This window comes from Watersipora subatra, chromosome 9 (assembly GCF_963576615.1).
Source record: "Watersipora subatra chromosome 9, tzWatSuba1.1, whole genome shotgun sequence".
Lineage (NCBI taxonomy): Eukaryota > Metazoa > Bryozoa > Gymnolaemata > Cheilostomatida > Watersiporidae > Watersipora > Watersipora subatra.
The window spans coordinates 42,736,598-42,755,008 of NC_088716.1; the positions used below are offsets into that span (position 1 = coordinate 42,736,598).

The window sequence follows — 18,411 nt, forward strand, 5'->3', positions numbered from 1 at the left end:
TCTATAGGTGGCTATCTGGTTACCCTTACTGGCTCGGGTCTTGCGGAGGAGGTTACGATAGAACATGCTGGAGGGACCTGTCATGTATTGATCGATCAGAGTAACAGTGACATAGTTGTGTGTCAGGTCCAGCCTTCTGTGAGTATTCTTGTATATTGTATTACTAGATGAATGTTCTGTGTTGTACGGGTAATAAAACGATTACCTAATGAATTAGGGTACTTCAAGCTACTAACTTTAGTCTAACTAGTCTAAATCTTTACTATAAGAAGTGCCATGTCTGGAGCCAGCCTAATAATCGTTACACTATGCTCAATGATCTCTATGCGCTCGTGATTTGAAAGCTTTCTAGTAAAATCCAACAGTATTTTTTCAAGTGTTTTAAGCAAGAGTATTTTAACCAATGTAATGATTAAGATTACAATTACTCTTTTGTAAAGCAATGTACCCGCTTAGTCTAAAAAGTTAGCTTGTCTGTCTGCACACCTGGATGCTCTCAGTTTAAATCTTGTGCTAAACAGATTTTTCATTCCTAAAACTTTATCACGATAACATGAATGACAAACAAACGCTGCTATTTATAGATAGATATTTTCTTTTAGTTAATTAGAAAGGTTTTTCTTATGTTGCTCTTTTATGCAAATAATAACACATATACAAAGATTGAAAATGTTAATACTAGCATCATTTTTTATAGCCACTGCCGAAGTAAAAATACCTGAGCCCTATCTTTTGTCCTTGAAATTCATGCGGGTCGATGTTAATTATAACGCTGCCAATATACATATGCTGTAGCCTGTATGGTTTTCAGTACATGTAAAAAGTACTTCATCTAAACTGGTTTTATTCTGAGTTGTGATGCATCATTTTGGGTAAACATAAGTTTTATTATGAAAAAGCCTTTGCTCTTACGGTCTGCTGTATAATTAACGCCAGTAAACCCGTGAACGAGTTTGCTAAGCTGTTTTAGGGTGCGTCAGCTCTTGCCATGTCACTAATACCATCAATACAAATACAGTGTGGAACCAAAAGTTTCAGGGCCTCAGGTCTCAAAGATCTTCAGCTCTATTATAAATATTTTAGCGTATAGATCACGTACTAACTTACCTTATTGTTATCCTAATGACTTTAATGCTAGACTTGAATGAAGAACATCGAAATATAAATTATTTTGCATAACCAATTACAGCAATAAAGGGATAATTCCAATCGTCTAACCTTAGTGTATTTTGTTTAAGAACTCTCACAACTCACTTGGTAAACGTAAGCAGAAAACTACAGTGCATCCCTGAGTTACGGAGTTAATGTAAGAGAGTTTTTTTCTCCTACGATGCAAAACACAATGTTTCCTTTTTATTTAGTATATGTATATAACCATATAACTACATGTATAACAGATTTGTTAGCCATGCATCTGACACTAAACGAGGTTAAAAGAAGACGTAAGAACATGATTACATTGCAACGAAGCTAGAGTTACTAGGTTACCTGTAAGTTAAATATAGCTAGAATGGTTGATATACTATTTTGTAACTAATTTTTAATAATTACAGTACGTACATTAATCTAAATTTTTATTTTTTCACCAAGGGTTGTTTGCATTAGATAATTGCTATAGGTTTTTTACCCCTCTATACAACATTTTTGCCTGACAATGCCAACACTAGAAAGGGGCATGGCGATGCACTCGCAAATCTTGCCTGACAATATGCTACAAATCTCTTTTATGCATCGCACAAAACGTATTTGTAACGTTTTTACTGAAGTTTTACTGTACTCCTAATATTATTTATATTATTCTATACTTCACTAATTATCTTTTAGGTTATTGGTGTAGAGTTCTGTTTCTATAATATGCTTTTTTACCTGCTTTTAGTTACTAAATACATGTATATATATATATATAATAAAATATTAGGAAGAAAGTAAATTTTCAGTATTTTAAATTTAAGTACTTTTTTTAATACTTCCCTTTTAATAGTTTTCCTATTATTTCAAACTCCACTAATTATTTTTTAAGTTTTTAGTGTAAAGTTCTCTTTTTATATGCTTTTGCCCTTTTAGTTACTGTATACATATATTATATACATATATATATTTTTACAGTAAACACTTTTATAACGTAAATTATAGATAACGTAAAATATTTATGGGAACCTTTTGCTTTCTACTACGCAAAAATTTCCATATAACGTACAACGGCAAATCGGGCAAGTTTTCAAAATTGATTTGATTGTTAGTTTACTTCGCCGCACTTGCGGAAGAAAAAATGGTATGGGTTTAGCGTTATCTCTATTATATATAACTTTCGCGACATTGTAGTTTGTTGTAATAGATTGTTAAATGTGTCGACAAAAAGTCGAATAGGATAGCTGCGCAATTGTTCAGAAATACAAAGGCAATCAGTGGGTGCAGGTGTTACAGCGTCGGTCTAACAGTCTCAATGTCACAAGTTGGAGTATCATCGAAAATCTTTTTTATCCTAACCTTGGCCCCTAGATAGTGATAGACAATGAAAAGGTAGAACTGCTTTTTACAGTGAAAATATTCTGTTGTTTTGCCTTATTGTAGTCGTACAAAATATTTGTTATTAGTTTTACTTTGCAGAATAGACTTTGCTCTTTAGAAAAATAGGTAAATCGTTGTAAATGAACGTCGAAAAATGTGCAGTCCCTATCAACTTGTTGTAAACTTACCGCAATCGTGGTCTATAAAACCAGTAAGATTGACCATAAAAAGGAGAAAGGTTGTGGATGCAAACCAATAATACTGCGGTTACGGTACAGCCCATAAATTAAAAGAGTTCAGTAAAGCTTTTTCTTTTTGCATGGCCAAAGGGGTGAGTTTGGATAGATCTTGGAATATATTAGGCAATTCAAGGTATTTTAGTGTTCTTATAACAAAAACTCCCTAAAACTCAAACGTTCCTGGACCGGATTATTTACGTTATAGGAACGTCTACTGTATATATTGTACACGAATAACACAAGTGAACCATGTGTCACAAGCTTGGCTAGCCTGACTCTATAGTGAAATAGTCCTCCTTTTGTACATGTAGGTGTCATTTTCTGATAGGCTTCCTCCTCGTTTTATTCGAAATGCTCCACTCTGTTAATTTGCTAGCTGTGAATGGCTTATCCGGCTAGTTTATTCTGCTCTCTTATCTGGTTGGCTTACCCGGCTGGCTTATCCAGCTGGCTGATCTAGCTGGCCTATCTGGCTGGCTTACCCATCTGGCCCGTTTGGCTGGGTTGTCCAGCTTGCTTCCTTCAAACTACCATTGATCACAAATAAACCACTGTGACGTATCACTGATCAGTAAGAAACAGACATGACCAATCACTGTAAGACATGTCTGTAACCTATCACTGATCAGTAAATAACTTTGACCTATCACTGATCAGCAAGAAATGTCTGCTACCTACCAAATATCAGCAAGAAATCGCTATGACTTATCACTGATCAGTGAGAAATCTCTATGAACTATTACTCATCAGTAAGAAATGTCTGTGACCTACCACTGATCGCCAATTTATTTTTATTAGTTTATCAAGCAAAGATATTTTTATGAGTTGTCCAGTTATGCAGAGTCAGCCTCCTTGCATGTAAAAGAAAAAGGCTGAGTCTGTTATGTTTTCGATTTAATCAGTTTTATTTTCATTTCTATTTGAATGGTTTCATAATTATATACATTACAACCAAATTTGTTCCTTATGTTTACAGGCTACCAGTGGTCCTGTGGACTTTTTTCTAGTCTTTAATGATGGAACCAACCTGACTGTGCCTGATGCTTTCACGTTTCTGGATACAACTAACAGCAGCGTTGTAAATTCTGTCAGCACTTCAGTTTCCTCAGTTTTAGGTGAGCACAGAGCAAATTCATTACTTATAAACTACTATTAAATGAACTAAATTATTGCTACACAGTTTCTCACTGATCGATGTTTAAATAGGATGAAAAGAACATTACTTTAGCCTGAAAATTGGCATTGGAGATGTGGGCCTGTTATGCATTCGAATGATAAGTTTTGAATTAGACAATCCTTCCTGTATTGTTTGACTGACGCGGACATTCACACTGTTAAACAGCTTCTGTGTGGGCAGATTTACATTAAACTTGGTATTTTAAAAGTAAATTTAAGCATTTTTAAATATTTGGATAAACTTTTAATCATATTAATCCTGTTATATGGTGTAACTCTTACTATGCTTGTGTCCTACTGCACACTATGTCAAGATAATCTTACATGTGGATGCTGCTGACAGGTGGAACTGAACTGATAATTTCGGGAACTGGATTTGGCAGTAGCATTTCAGATGTATCCATTGGCTATGGAAATGCTGCTGATGTCACTGAGTGGAGGGACACTGAAATTGTTGTTGTTTTGCCTTCTCTTGACCTGGGAAGTTATACCCTTCTCGTCAGCACCGATTCAGGATACGCTGACCTAAGGTAAACCAAATAGCTGTTTTCATGTCAATAAAACAGGCTATAAAAATTGACTAAGATTATGTGCTAGCATAGATTCTACGCTTGGATTTTAATTGGTCGAATATCCTGATGAAGAAGGCCTGAAATCGGGAGAAGATATTGAAGACCTGGCTTCCTTTTGGAAATTGAACCATAAAATGCCTTTATCACCAACTTGTCTAGCAAAACAGGTTAAATGCAAAAACATTGCTTCAAGTCAAATTTTTAGTGTATTTATCACGCTTCCTTTAGAGTTATCTTCTTCTACTAATCCAAACTGACTTTCATGTTACGATTTTTCAAGGCCCTTTTGGAAGTTTTTAGAAGGCGAATATGAGAGATTTTGGTTGCAGATTTTGCTTACTTTGCATACAGTAAATCAGTGCCCTTGAGATTAGGTGGACTACAAAACTGATTAGAATATGTACTGGGTTATTTTATATCTGTTAAATAGTCAATTGGTCTAACAAATGCGTTTATTTGTCAGTACAAACTCGATACCAAAGATTGTCTACCGGTTAGAAATTACAGACATTTCTCCAAGACTGACATCTAAATATGGAGGAAGCAAGCACACAATCACAGGTTTGTTTGGTTCCTTTACTTTGTTTGGAGCAATTCATAGGAAAACATATTTATGCGTGTACAAGTGTGGACGACTCTCTTTTGAAATATTCAGTTTCACAGCTGAAACATAATAATTTATTTGTGACAACTAACAATCACAAATCATAGTTAGCACATTACATTTTACAGCTTCCAGTAGGCAATTATATAAATTTTATATTTTGTTTATTATTTTTTTGCATTTGGCAAAATCAAAAAATTAAGTTATGCTACAAAAATAGGAGATGTATTAAGTTTGCTAATAATTCTGGTATTGCTTGTGTACACTGTTTGTGAGATAGAGCCAAAATAAATCCTTCAAAATGTAACACTTCACATGCTCAACTGGTGTTCTTTGACAAAACAGTCAGGAAAGCGCAACTAATACAACAATAGACCTACAGGATGATGGATACCCAGTCTCTCTTATGGCATCGTTATATAGGTTTATGACAATCACTGCTGCTATCAACTACTTTTCTTTGAAACTTGGAAATGCCTACAATTCTTTTGTCTTTTACCACACATGCAGGCTTTGGGTTTGGAGAGAATTGTACAGCTATCGATGTTAAGATAGGAGCTGTAGCTTGTGAAGTTGAAACCGTTACTAACATGATGATAGAATGTGTGACTGAGCCATCTGTCCAACACCATTCAGTTGATAATCTTGGAACACATACCCAATACGGCCAATACTACGCTTGGAATCCTTCTTCACTAGATATTCAGGTAGGAGCCTGAATGCCTTACTGATTCATCCAATTGTTTTTGCTTGTAGCAAGTTGATAGTTTTGTTTCTTAGGCTAAATATGATTTGCATTGCTTGACTATATATGTAGGTAGGAGATATTGTGGACTGGAGCTGGACCTCACCTACTGGAGTGTCAAATGTTAAGTACACAGTTCAGCAGACAGATGATATCAGTTCATTAGATCCAACCAGGTTTGGCTTTGGTTATTTTCAAGAATCAAGTGCAGCCGGTACTTACAGCTATGAGTTCACCCAGAAAGGCATTTTCTACTATTGGTCAGCTCCAGTTGACCCTACAGGTACTGATACTTAATTTAATTTGTTGCCATTAAACTTCATGCTTTTTGTATAGTAGTTCATCATTGGTCAGCGGCTAGGACACCAACATGTCATCAGCAGGTTGACGAGTCGAGACACAACAATCATTGGTGGTAGTTTAAAAGGCTTTTAATTACATCTAGTTTTGTGCTGCATCAGTCCAAATCTGGAGATTCACTTCAAAAAGCACCAGTTGAATTGCTCATAAGAGTATCAGGCTAAAACCAATCTGTAAACTGCTTCCTTTTTATAATTGCTTGTCATCTTTTATTAGTAACCCTTCTGTCATAATTTTCATGTAACAGTAATTGTTGGCAATAAATTGGACTAAAAATATTGTTGCACCAAAATCAGCATTGTAAACACAAACATAACTTTAGCTAGAATCTAGATCTTGTCTATCAAGTATTCTAGCCATTTTTACTCTGATTTAGATCTCTAAAAAAAGTATGATTTGCAGGCACCCACATAATGAGAGGCAAGGTGGAAGTGCTGCCCAAAGATCCCTGGTCTGGTGATGTGCATGTGATGTTGGGTGGTCATTTAGCAGAAATGAACATTGTTGCTCGAAAGAAGCGAAACACCAGAGTTAAACGTAAGTTTGATTGTATAGCTTCACCATTAATTACTTAAATTCAAATTATAGTAAATGACATCATACTAAAACTGAACACCGCTTTTTTAATCATAACTTTGCGAATCAAAACCTTTTTTCCACCCCGCGCTTTTCCATTAAATCATCAAAGTTTGCTTGATTTACATTGTATGTTATTTTGAAAGCTGAAGGTGAGCTAGTTGCTGCTGTCATGCAGTAAAAATATTTCTGTCATTAGTTACTGTGAGCCTGACAAGGCTAGCTTAATATAGATGTCATGATAACACTGCATTATCAAGTATTTTAAACACAACATGAGTAAATTAAAACTAAGAAATATGTATTAGGATAAAAAAAATGAAAATATAAAAGTGTATTCCTATAAAATATATAACTCAGCTACGATTACATTGCTTGCATCGGTAATAGTCCCAAGCTTATAGTATAACATTCTAATAATCTGGTCAATCCTTGTGATGTTTTTAGAAACTTGATGTTTTTCTGCTAGAGACATACTGTGTTATAACTATTTTAGTCGACCATCTATATACTGTTGCGTTTGTAATTGATAGAACTGGATTACCTTATCAATTACTCAGCAACATAGTGAAGAGGGCTCAGGCTTATTATCGAATGCAGGGAGATCTCTTTTTAAGTTGCTAATGCTAATGATAAGGTCTAATCTTGATTAATAACTGTTATAATCAATATATCTTGGTGATTGATATAACTTAGATTCTGCATTTGACCTTTCTGTGAGCAAGTAATGTTTACCACCGTTCCACAAAAGAATTTCAAAAAGTAAAGAATGTTATGGGGCTTCTTCATTCCTAATGTTTACTTTTCAAACAAGAAAATATAAACAATAGTTATATCTTTAAACTTTAATTAAACTATAAGAAAAGAACAGTACATGTCTGAGACTTAAAATATAATCACCCTCTTGTTCTCTTAAGAACCGACTTTTCGACTTATTCGGCTGAAACGTATGTCTACCATGATGAAGCTGTGTTTAAAGAATGAAAAGTATGAGTAAATATTTTTCCTTTTATACTGACTAAGTGTCAGCTTTAGTGTCAAAGCGTAAAAGTATGTCTCCCAAGATTTTAATAGTGAACCTTTTAGTTTTAGAGATTTTTTGGCTACTTCCTGGTGTTTTTCGCCAGTGGAGTTGTCATCCTGTATAATCTATAGTAATAGGTCACTGTCTGTTGTATGGCAGTACCAGATGCAGATCTTGCTAGGCCGCATAATGCGAGTTTTCATTGTCTGGCTGCTGTTGAGTGTTGCTGATCTTAAATCACCCTTTTTTGGAGTTAATCCATTATTTGGATTTGGGATTTACTTACAAGGTTTTGTGTGATTATTTAAATTTTTTTTTCTCAGGCTAAATATGTGACTGTTATAGTGATAGACTGGGTGGGTTAAGTTGTGTGAGTTGACTTGTAATGGTTATTATCCAATCTCCAGAGCTTGCGGATGTTGTACGCATGGTATTGTTTTTCTATTAAGTCCCCTGTGGGAGTTACAATGAATGCATGAATTCTATTATCTTGCTCTTTCCTTTATGTCTAACTGAGTATATACTGGTTCCAGATATAACAGTACAAAGTTAATTAGCTCTGATATCTTCTTGACATGTTAAAGTTGCTGTTTTTCAAACCAAATATTTCTATAGGATCAAATTTTAATTTGTATAATTTTTTCACAGCCCAAAAGTCTAGAGCACTTTAAAAAACAATTATGGAGTAAAATACATAAAAGCAAAATGTATCAAACTAGATTTTGTAAAAGGTCTTTATGTAAAAACTTAGGTTATATGTAAGCAACAAAATTAACAGGGTAATGATAAATGAAAATCAGCTTATTTTGTGCTTAATAAAAACCACATGAATGGAAGCGTAAGCTTGTTGACGAATAGGTTTGAGGGCAGATGTGATGATAGTAATATTTGATATACCTTACTCATAGACTAGCTATTGTTTAAACTGGCTTGACTTACATGTTTCCATAATTTTTATGTTTTATCTGTGATATTTATTTTTAGCCTCTTCACAAACGCTTATAAAACCTTAAACGCCAAGTGTTGAAAATCATTTTGGGTGTAAACCAAACACATGCTCAGTCTTTCCTATGTTATAAAAATTTTGTGTAGAAACAAGAATATAAGTAAGCCTTTAATGATCAACAGTAAGGGCTTACTTATATTCTTGTTTTCAGCTGCTTAGATTGAACAACACATTTTCACAAGTTTTCAATTTTTGCCTGGTGTGTTAGTGGTTTCTGTAGCATGATTAAAAATGGTGTACTTGTTAGTTAAAATAAATCTAACTTCAACGCTTCTAAATATTTATAATCAAAAATCTTTTTTAAATAATGAAATGCTTTGCTGTTATTTGTTTTTGAAGCTTTTAGTAATATGTTGCAATTTTTAAAAGCTGCTTGATTCAGTAAAAACAAACAAAAAAGATCAACTTGAAATGCTCTAATATTAGTATTTTTGCTTTAGGTGAAACATGCATTTCAGAGCAATCATCTTGCCCTGTATTTGGGCCAGGGATAGTTTCTACCTGCATCGAGGATGAAGTCATCATAAATAGCATTAGTCCCAACAATGGAACAAGTGAGGAAATCATCACACTAACTGGACGCGGCTTCAGCCTCTCCAACTGCAGCAACATTATCAAGTTTGGAGGTTCAGGCAATTATTATATTCTATATTTGTCATTTCAAGCTTTTAATCTACATTAGAAAGTAACAGTGTTGCATAATTATTTGGCTAAAATATGTAAAATGATGCAAAAAATAAAAACCAATTTTATTACTCCTTTGGTTATTAATCAAATTAATTAAAGTACACTGTGGCAGAGAATCATGTAGAGTTTTAAAGTTAAAACATTCATTCAAAGGAGTTATGTAAGAAATCTCGAAGCTGTACAAACATTCAACACCAGACCTGATACACTTTTATATTAAAAAATCTACCAGAATTTAGTGGTACAGCAAATCACTTCTCATAAATACTGTATTTTTAAAATACTTGTTGGCAGGAGTGTTAAAACTCCTGTAATACCAGACCTGCTACATGTTCATATTTAAAAGTCTCTCAGCCTGTTAGTACTACTGCTAATAATTTCTGATAAACACAGTATTCTCTTAAAAGAATTATTGACAGGACTGTTTGAGTTTTTGTAAACCGGATTAATACATGCGCATGTGAGCCTCATCATGCCTTAGTGTGTAGGAACTAAGCTTTCATTTATTATGCTTAACTTAATTAATATTATGACTATATCTTTGTTTTGCTTAACGTTATATTTCTATTAATCATTGAAATAAACACGCACACGCGCCCGTGCGCACACACATACTGGTTGACCCTAAGTCACTTTTTGCAGATGCCATCTGTACAATCCTGTCAAGCTCTGAAACCGATGTGCAGTGTAAGCTCTCATTGAATTCACTGGTTGAGCCCGGAGTCATTTTACCAGCGTCGATGATTGTGGACAACTTAGGCAGCGCCTTGCTCAATATCACTGGTGAATGGAACAAAGGCTACACGCTTCTCCCAAAAGTAACGGAGGTTTCCCATGACAGCGGCTCCCTTAAAGGAGGGCAGCTCATAACAATTAAAGGTCTGTTGTTGCTTGTTGTTAGAGTTGTTTTTTTCTGATCTCAATCAAATTGAAATCTTTTTGCTCAGTTTTGTTGACTTGCATAGTTGAGAAAAAAGTCCTGGCTCAATGCTATAAAAACATCCTGATAGCTGGACTGAAAGTGATGCATTCCGATATTTCATGCCAGTGTTTATAATGCTCAGTTATAGATTTGTCAAATAATTTTGCAAGCCAATATTGGTATGAGCTGTTTCTGTTAACCAACAGCAAAAACATTAATCTCTTTTTCTTTCATATCATACTAAACAGTAATACTTGTTAAGGTATATGTTCTATTTTTTATTAAGGTGACTATACTGAGGATATTATATTAAGGTGAAAATATTTTGGATACTTTTATGTTATATTAATATGGGGATACCTGAGAGACTTCTATGTTATATTGAGATGGGGATACCTGAGAGACTTCTATGTTATATTGAGATGGGGATACCTGAGAGACTTCTATGTTATATTGAGATGGGGATACCTGAGAGACTTCTATGTTATATTGAGATGGGGTACCTGAGAGACTTCTATGTTATATTGAGATGGGTATACCTGAGAGACTTCTATGTTATATTGAGATGGGGATACCTGAAATACTTCTATGTTATATTGAGATGGGGATACCTGAAATACTTCTATGTTATATTGAGATGGGGATACCTGAGAGACTTCTATGCTATATTGAGATGGGGATGCCTGAGAGACTTCTATGTTATATTGAGATGGGTATACCTGAGAGACTTCTATGTTATATTGAGATGGGGATACCTGAAATACTTCTATATTTCGTTAAGATGGGGATACCTGAGATACCTCTGTGTTATATTAAGATGAGAACACCTGAGATATTTCTATGTTATATTAATATGGAGAGACCTGAAATATTTCTATGTTATATTAAAATGGGGATACATAGATAATCAGATGTTTAATTAAGGTAGGAATCCTGCGATACCTTTTCGTAATATTAAGAATATAACTACCTTTTATCATGATTTAGGAGACGGATTTTTGATGGATGGCAGAACAAAGGTCTCAATTGCCAATGTGCCCTGTGAAATCCAGTCACTTGATTACACGGAGATCAGATGCACAACTGGGGAAGCAGGTGTTTGGTCAGGTGAAATCCGTGTCAGCGTACTATCTGCTAAGAATGAGGTCCTTGAAGCAGTGTGCGTTAGTTCCTGTGTTTTCAGTTACTCTTCGACAAAAACTCCTTCACTCCTCAGTGTTATTCCAACTGAGGTATGTACTGTATTCCTAATTATACTTATTGGTTTAGCTCATTGAACTACTTGCGCTATATTGATAAACAGTTTCTTGTGTGCATGTGAGTTTGAAAAAGGTAAGTGAGGTATTATCATGAGAGAAGGTCAAGGTCTATGGGGGTATAAATATAAGAAAAGATATGGTGAGGTAAGCTTGTAGGAAATAAGCAGTTGAGGTATGCTTGTAGGAAAGAACCGATTAAGGTGTGTTAGTAAGAAAGAACCCGTTTGTAGGAAAGAACCAGTTAAGGTATATTTGTATGAAATGTCTAATAGATGAGAGAATAACTATTCACTTTAAAAACTCAAATGAAAGTTTAGCAAAATTTGCGTCATTTATTTTGAGCAATTTGCTGCTGTTTGATTATCATTTGTTTCAGCTATACTTAAAGTGAATAATATAGATGTAGTAGAAAGTTAACGTTCAACATCGTGAATCAGTGTGGTTATGATGAGTTGATTGTTAAACAAATGCCTATGCTGTACCTGTGAAGAATGTAGGTGAGCCAGGCGAACCAGTCTTTGATGATCTCACTTTAATTGTTAAATGCAAATCATTTTTATGACAACTATATATATCGCTTGCAGGTAACAGGAGCTGCTGATATAATCCTAGCTGGTTCTCGTCTTGGAAATGATTCATTCAACTTAGTTGTCTATGCAGGCAGCATAGAATGTGTGATCACTTTGGTAACGGATTCAGAGATTCAATGCTCGCTTCCGCCTGCTTCGGCTGGCAACCACACCATTTCTGTTCTCAATAAAAATCTTGGTACGTATACAGTTTTAATATCTATCAACAAAGGGGTACCCCTATTGTCTCATTTAATAAACAGTTGTATCTGCATTTAAGGCTGGACTAGTTTGTTAAATACTGTTTTTTTTCAGGCTATGCAGCTTACAGTCAATCCTCTGCAGGTAATCATGCTGACAGCCAAGAATGGCAGTCACACTGTTTTCATTTAACTAGCTCTGTTTTGCTGCTCTTCTACTAATTGTTCATTCATTTAGTTCAAATTAATTCCCTTATCATACTATTTAAAACAATACATGCCATTCCTGCTCCCTGTTATCTGCTGGGTTAAAACAATACATGCCATTCCTGTTCCCTGTTATTTGCTGGGTTAAAACAGTACATGCCATTCCTGCTCCCTGTTATCTGCTGGGTTAAAACAATACATGCCATTCCTGCTCCCTGTTATCTGCTGGGTTAAAACAATACATGCCATTCCTGTTCCCTGTTATTTGCTGGGTTAAAACAATACATGCCATTCCTGTTCCCTGTTATCTTCTGGGTTAAAACAATACATGCCACTCCTGCTCCCTGTTATCTGCTGCTTCAAAACAATACATGCCATTCCTGCTCCCTGTTATCTGCTGCTTTAAAACAATACATGCCATTCCTGCTCCCTGTTATCTGCTGCTTTAAAACAATACATGCCATTCCTGTTCCCTGTTATCTGCTGGGTTAAAACAATACATGCCATTCGTGCTCCCTGTTATCTGCTGGGTTAAAACAGTACATGCCATTCCTGTTCCCTGTTATTTGCTTGGTTAAAAAAGTTGGTATAGGAATCAGATTCTTGCTTTGCTGCCTCATGCATTACTTGAACATAGTTGTTTCAATTTATGTTATAAAAAACAATGTAGTTGTTTTTGCTTACCATACAAAAACAAGGAAGTTGTATTACCTTACATATAAGAGCAATGTGTTTATTTTAACATATGATATAAAAATGTAATTGTTTTAACTTACGTTATAAAGCAACGAGGTTGCTTTACTTTACCTTTTAAAAACCATGTAGATAATTTAACATACCTTATAAAAAATTTAGCTATTTTAACTTGTAAAACAAAGTAGTTGTTTTAAGTTACTAAACACTGCTGCTCAGTGCACTATACATGTGACCCTTTTGAGTTTCCTTAGACCTAGTGCTGCGTATGTCCAAATTGATGTCAATATAGTCGTAAAACTGTATCTGTAGACGAGGCCACTCAGCGTAGTCTAAAGGCTTTAGTAATAACATAAACATTGATGATAATTCTTACCTTACATTCCGTAATTACTATATTTGAGCTCTATATGTGTTATGCTTGTAGTCATAATCATTTACAGATAAAAAATCATGTAAGATGTTGGCATGAAATAAATATAGTTAACTTTATTTATTCTGGAGATAAATTTACTAAAACAGGGGTATGCCTCCTCCCTCAATGTATTTGAATTAATTTTATTGTCTCTCATGCTTCATCATCTTTTCTTTTACGTTGAGTTAAATCAATGTTAAGCCTTACTTGCTGCTTCAGCTATCTAATAACTTGTTAATAGGACTTTCCTCGCTCTATGTGACTAGCCTGGGCACAGTTACCACAGTGACACCCTCTTCAGGATCAATACACGGAGGCACTCTTATCACAATCAATGGAACTGGTTTTTCCGATGAGACCCTTGTAGAATGTGATGGAGCTGTCTGTGAGGTTTGAACATGCTATTTTCAATATCACCACTTTCCTAATAAGCTGTCAGCAGTGTTACAAGTTTTTTTGGTCTCATTGGTAAGAATTTCTGTATGCATTTCCTGACATTTGAGCCATTGCTTCTGTAGCTTGTCTCCAATGTTGCAGCGGAGCTCACTCTAGCTAACTTTAATTCTTAGTACTCTTCTACCTTTACAATGTTTCTTCTATTGTTTTAAAATACTGTTTCCCTTCAGAACCTTTTTACAAATTGCTCTAGTTTTTATTTCCCATAATTTTGTCATCATTGGTTATGGACGAGAAGACAGTACTTTCACATTCATTTATTGGTCTATGAACTGCTTCATCCTTATAAAAACTCTTAGTTTTACAGTTCATTTGAATCAAACAATGGCCACTTAGGATATTTAGGCAAATTTAACATTAGCCCTATGCTACAACCAAGTATTCAGGTAAACAGACTATTGTAAAATGAATGGGTAACTAGGAAAACTGAAAATTTATTTTTGTGCTTACTGATTTTTGTTCATTCATATTGATATCTACAGATCATCAACACTGATATGAGCAAATTTTACATATATGATGTGTTTTCACATACAGATAAAAGAATACGATGCAACTTCTATACAATGTGAGACACCAGCTGCAGATACTTCAGACATGTGCAACTTGCAATTTCATGGAACTCCTGACAACTCTGCACCCGTTGACTTGCTCTATTCCTTTAATGTTGACGACACTCCCACCATAACTAGTGTGACACCAAACAGTGGCGTCACTGGAGAGGTGATCACGATTGCTGGTACGATTTTTTCATGTAATTGTTTGTACTGTAGAACACCATTGGTTAAAACTAACATGAAGTTTTCCATTACTCATCTAACTAGTATATCTTTTTTATTGTGTTATGTTAATTATTATAACAAGAACCTTTGCGGTTTAGTTCATCATGAAAGATTGTCAGGTGTGGTGATAAAGCACAGATAACACCTGTTTACGCAATTATTCTAAAACACGTGAAGATAATTGATTAGCACAGGTGTTACAGTGTTGGTCTACCGAGCTAAATGTTGCGAGTTTGAAATTCTGCTTTAGAATTTTTTACCAGAGAAATCTTATATCTGAACTGCTTCAGACAGATGCAAGAACAGAAACGACTCGTGGTATACACTGTGTTTCCATGACGCGCATGATTCACGAATTTGAGCCAATCCGCAAGTTATCTGCGTCATGTAAACGGCATAACTCTGCAAGCTAAGTGAGTTTTGCCATCCACAAAACTTTGTCGAATGAATCATGTTTGCGAATCATGGAAACAACACTTGCGAATCTTGGAAACGGCACTTGCGAATCATGGAAACGGCACTTGCGGTTAATGCGCATTAGATTATTGAATATCGATGGCTATTACATTAAAAACATGTTCACGCTTCAGTCGTTTATATTTCGATTTCAGCAGTCTCAATGCGCCAACGTTCCGAACGATCGCTGCTAAGTTAAGCGTGACAAGACTGCGTAGCTATTTAAAGAGTCATTAATTAGGCTAATACTTGACCTACAGGGTCAAGCACTGGTGTTTAATCAGCATCCCCAGGTGTTCATTGAAACGCTCGATTGCAAAGTAACTCAACTTGCGGATCATTCGGATTATGTGAGTCATGCGGATTATGCGAGTCATGGAAACATAGTGAGTGAATCATGCGAATTATGGATGTCATGGAAACAGTGATAGTGAAGATCTGCGGCCACACTCGGCATTTTATTGCCTTTAATAATAAAGACAAAAACGGTATTAAATTTAGGATAGCTTGTTTAACCAGAGCCTCCTTATTAAATGCATTTTTAATTTTGGGCACGATAGAATTGCTATAAAAACTTTTGTAAAGTATACATATATAATTTCCCAATCCTCCATTCTAAGTTCTCACAACTTTATGCCAGTGGTAATTGTTTTCTTTGTCATCTCTTGGTTAACTGCCAGGTACTCTGCTGAGTGATGCTAATGAAATTACCCTAGATGATTCCACCTGTGTGCTTGTGTCAGCGAACTCCTCAGCAGTCACCTGTACACTTGGTGAGCATGCTGCTGGGCGTACATATCTTGTCATAAATGTGGATGGAAAGGGAAAGTCTGCTGCTGTACTATTCACTTACGAGCTGCAAGCTGATTCAATTACACCAGCCAGAGGTACACTACTCACTATTAAGACGATATAGTTAGGTGAACATAATACTAAGGCTTGATCATGTCAGTCATTATTACTACTTTTATGTACATGTAGAAGGCTTAATTCCTAGTCTGGCTTCATCTCGTGAATGCATCACCCACTTGTGTGCAAGCGCTCGAAGTTCAATGTTTCTGAGTGATCACCCCATCAGCAACTGCCCATAACTCAAATTTAAGAAACATTGAGAATATTTTTTGTACTTTCTTACGTAAATAGTTGACTCGAGTTGTTTATAAGTAGCACTGATTCTTTCCTAAACATTCAAGCATGGCACTCGGTTAAAAAAATGCAATTGGTTTGATTCATGACACTCTTTTTGGTTTCATATTTAATGTTATCTGACAGGAACATTTGGAGGAGAACAAAGTGTTACCATAGCAGGTGCAGGAATGGATGACTCTATCACAGTAGCAATCTGTGGCGAGTTGTGTACAAATGTGGCTGTCACTTCATCTCAAGTTGTCTGTACTACTGCATCGTATGGTATGTTTTCTTGTGTATTCATACTATTATAGGCTATATTTAATGGTATTTTTATAATAGTAATGTTTTACTCAAAACAATACTACAAATAAAACTAAACTTTTATTTGATACAAATATTATTTTAATCAAGTGTATTTATGTGGTAGTAATCATAGCTGATAGGTTAAAGCTCTCTACGTAGAATCAATTCTAAATGTAACTCAATCCTGAATGGTCTAGTGATATGTTAGTAGCATACCTTGTTGTCAACATGACAAGTGTATCATCTCCTCTCATGGTACTAATATAGTGAGAAAACAGTGTTTTTATTTGTTCACTATTCTGGTGAGTAACAGTTCGGTCAAATACTAATGTCTTAGGTCAATTGATTATCAAACCCAATAAAGATTTTCAACTCTGAGTTATTTCTGTTGTTTAATTCTTTATCGATTTTATTTTGAGTGTAGAAACCTTCTAGTTTTTTCAACTAATGTTTGCATCACCATTTTTTCTAGTAAAGAGCAGCCCAGCTTCAAACTTTTATCATAGATGTTACAAATAGTATTTGGATTGCGAACAATATGCTCAAAAAAGTTGGTTTTACAAGTTCCCTACTTCAGTGGTTGAAGACCATTTAGAATGTTATGGCAGTTTGTAATTGGTATCCTCATGTCTTTTGAGCTGCTAGTAAATATTCCTATTACTAAACTGAAAGTAACTGTACTCATTTACAGCCATGGGTGGGTCCGATGTTATATGTGATGTCGTTGTGACCCTTTCTACTGAGAGTGTGACATTAACCTCAGCCTATACCTATGACACCACACTGGGAGGTCATGTGACTGGTATGACACCTAAGAGAGGAGGCACTGCAGGTGGCACAGACTTGACTATAACAGGCAGTTCTCTCAACCACACTAAGTGAGTGTCTGAAAAATATTTTCTGTACAACTTAGCACTAATTTTTCTAATATCCTAATGTTAGACCTAATTATCTGATTTTTGTTAAAAGAATTAATGTGAAAAGATACACATGGACACTAAAGCGGGCAACTTAATGATTACATAATTATGTACAAACAATAAAACACAACCAATAACAAAAAATGTGACTTCCTTGTTTCCATCTAAATTTTTGATGTGCTTGCCACTGTACATGAATCACTAAATAGCTTTCAGAGTTAACTCTCATGGCATAAAAAAAACACTAGATTGTAGGTGGTAGCAGTCTCACGCTTGAATTATCACTGAAACAAGAGATATTAACATGTTGGAAAGAATTGTAGGCTTTTTTCAGGATATGAACTACCGCAATGGCTGTGGCTGTGACTACATCTACCAAACAAATATGACACAAATAACAAAGCAGTGTATCCTATAAATGTTTAACGTAAGGCACCTCAAAGGCAACTCTCAAATGCTAGTGTTATGCGATTGGAATCCGAATGTCATATGTAAACCTCACTTGCATACCCCGTACGTGGACCAACTCTGCATACTTCCTATGCAGACTCCCTGAACAGATCCCACTATGCAGAGTTCCTAAGCATAAAAATATTAAAAA

General features: G+C 35.2%; 1 protein-coding gene across 1 annotated transcript in view; it reads left to right on the forward strand.

The window, feature by feature from the left end:
* The window catches only part of LOC137405090 (fibrocystin-L-like), a 139,582-nt gene that overhangs the window by 39,842 nt on the left and 81,329 nt on the right, over positions 1–18,411 (forward strand). The window contains exons 25-41 of the mRNA XM_068091316.1: positions 8–138; positions 3,724–3,862; positions 4,267–4,453; positions 4,959–5,056; positions 5,610–5,806; positions 5,917–6,127; positions 6,607–6,741; positions 9,251–9,442; positions 10,140–10,376; positions 11,407–11,651; positions 12,263–12,446; positions 12,563–12,592; positions 14,004–14,152; positions 14,756–14,957; positions 16,137–16,343; positions 16,729–16,866; positions 17,582–17,768. Coding sequence (XP_067947417.1) covers positions 8–138; positions 3,724–3,862; positions 4,267–4,453; positions 4,959–5,056; positions 5,610–5,806; positions 5,917–6,127; positions 6,607–6,741; positions 9,251–9,442; positions 10,140–10,376; positions 11,407–11,651; positions 12,263–12,446; positions 12,563–12,592; positions 14,004–14,152; positions 14,756–14,957; positions 16,137–16,343; positions 16,729–16,866; positions 17,582–17,768 — 2,869 coding nt within the window. The remainder of the gene's footprint in view (positions 1–7; positions 139–3,723; positions 3,863–4,266; positions 4,454–4,958; positions 5,057–5,609; positions 5,807–5,916; positions 6,128–6,606; positions 6,742–9,250; positions 9,443–10,139; positions 10,377–11,406; positions 11,652–12,262; positions 12,447–12,562; positions 12,593–14,003; positions 14,153–14,755; positions 14,958–16,136; positions 16,344–16,728; positions 16,867–17,581; positions 17,769–18,411) is intronic.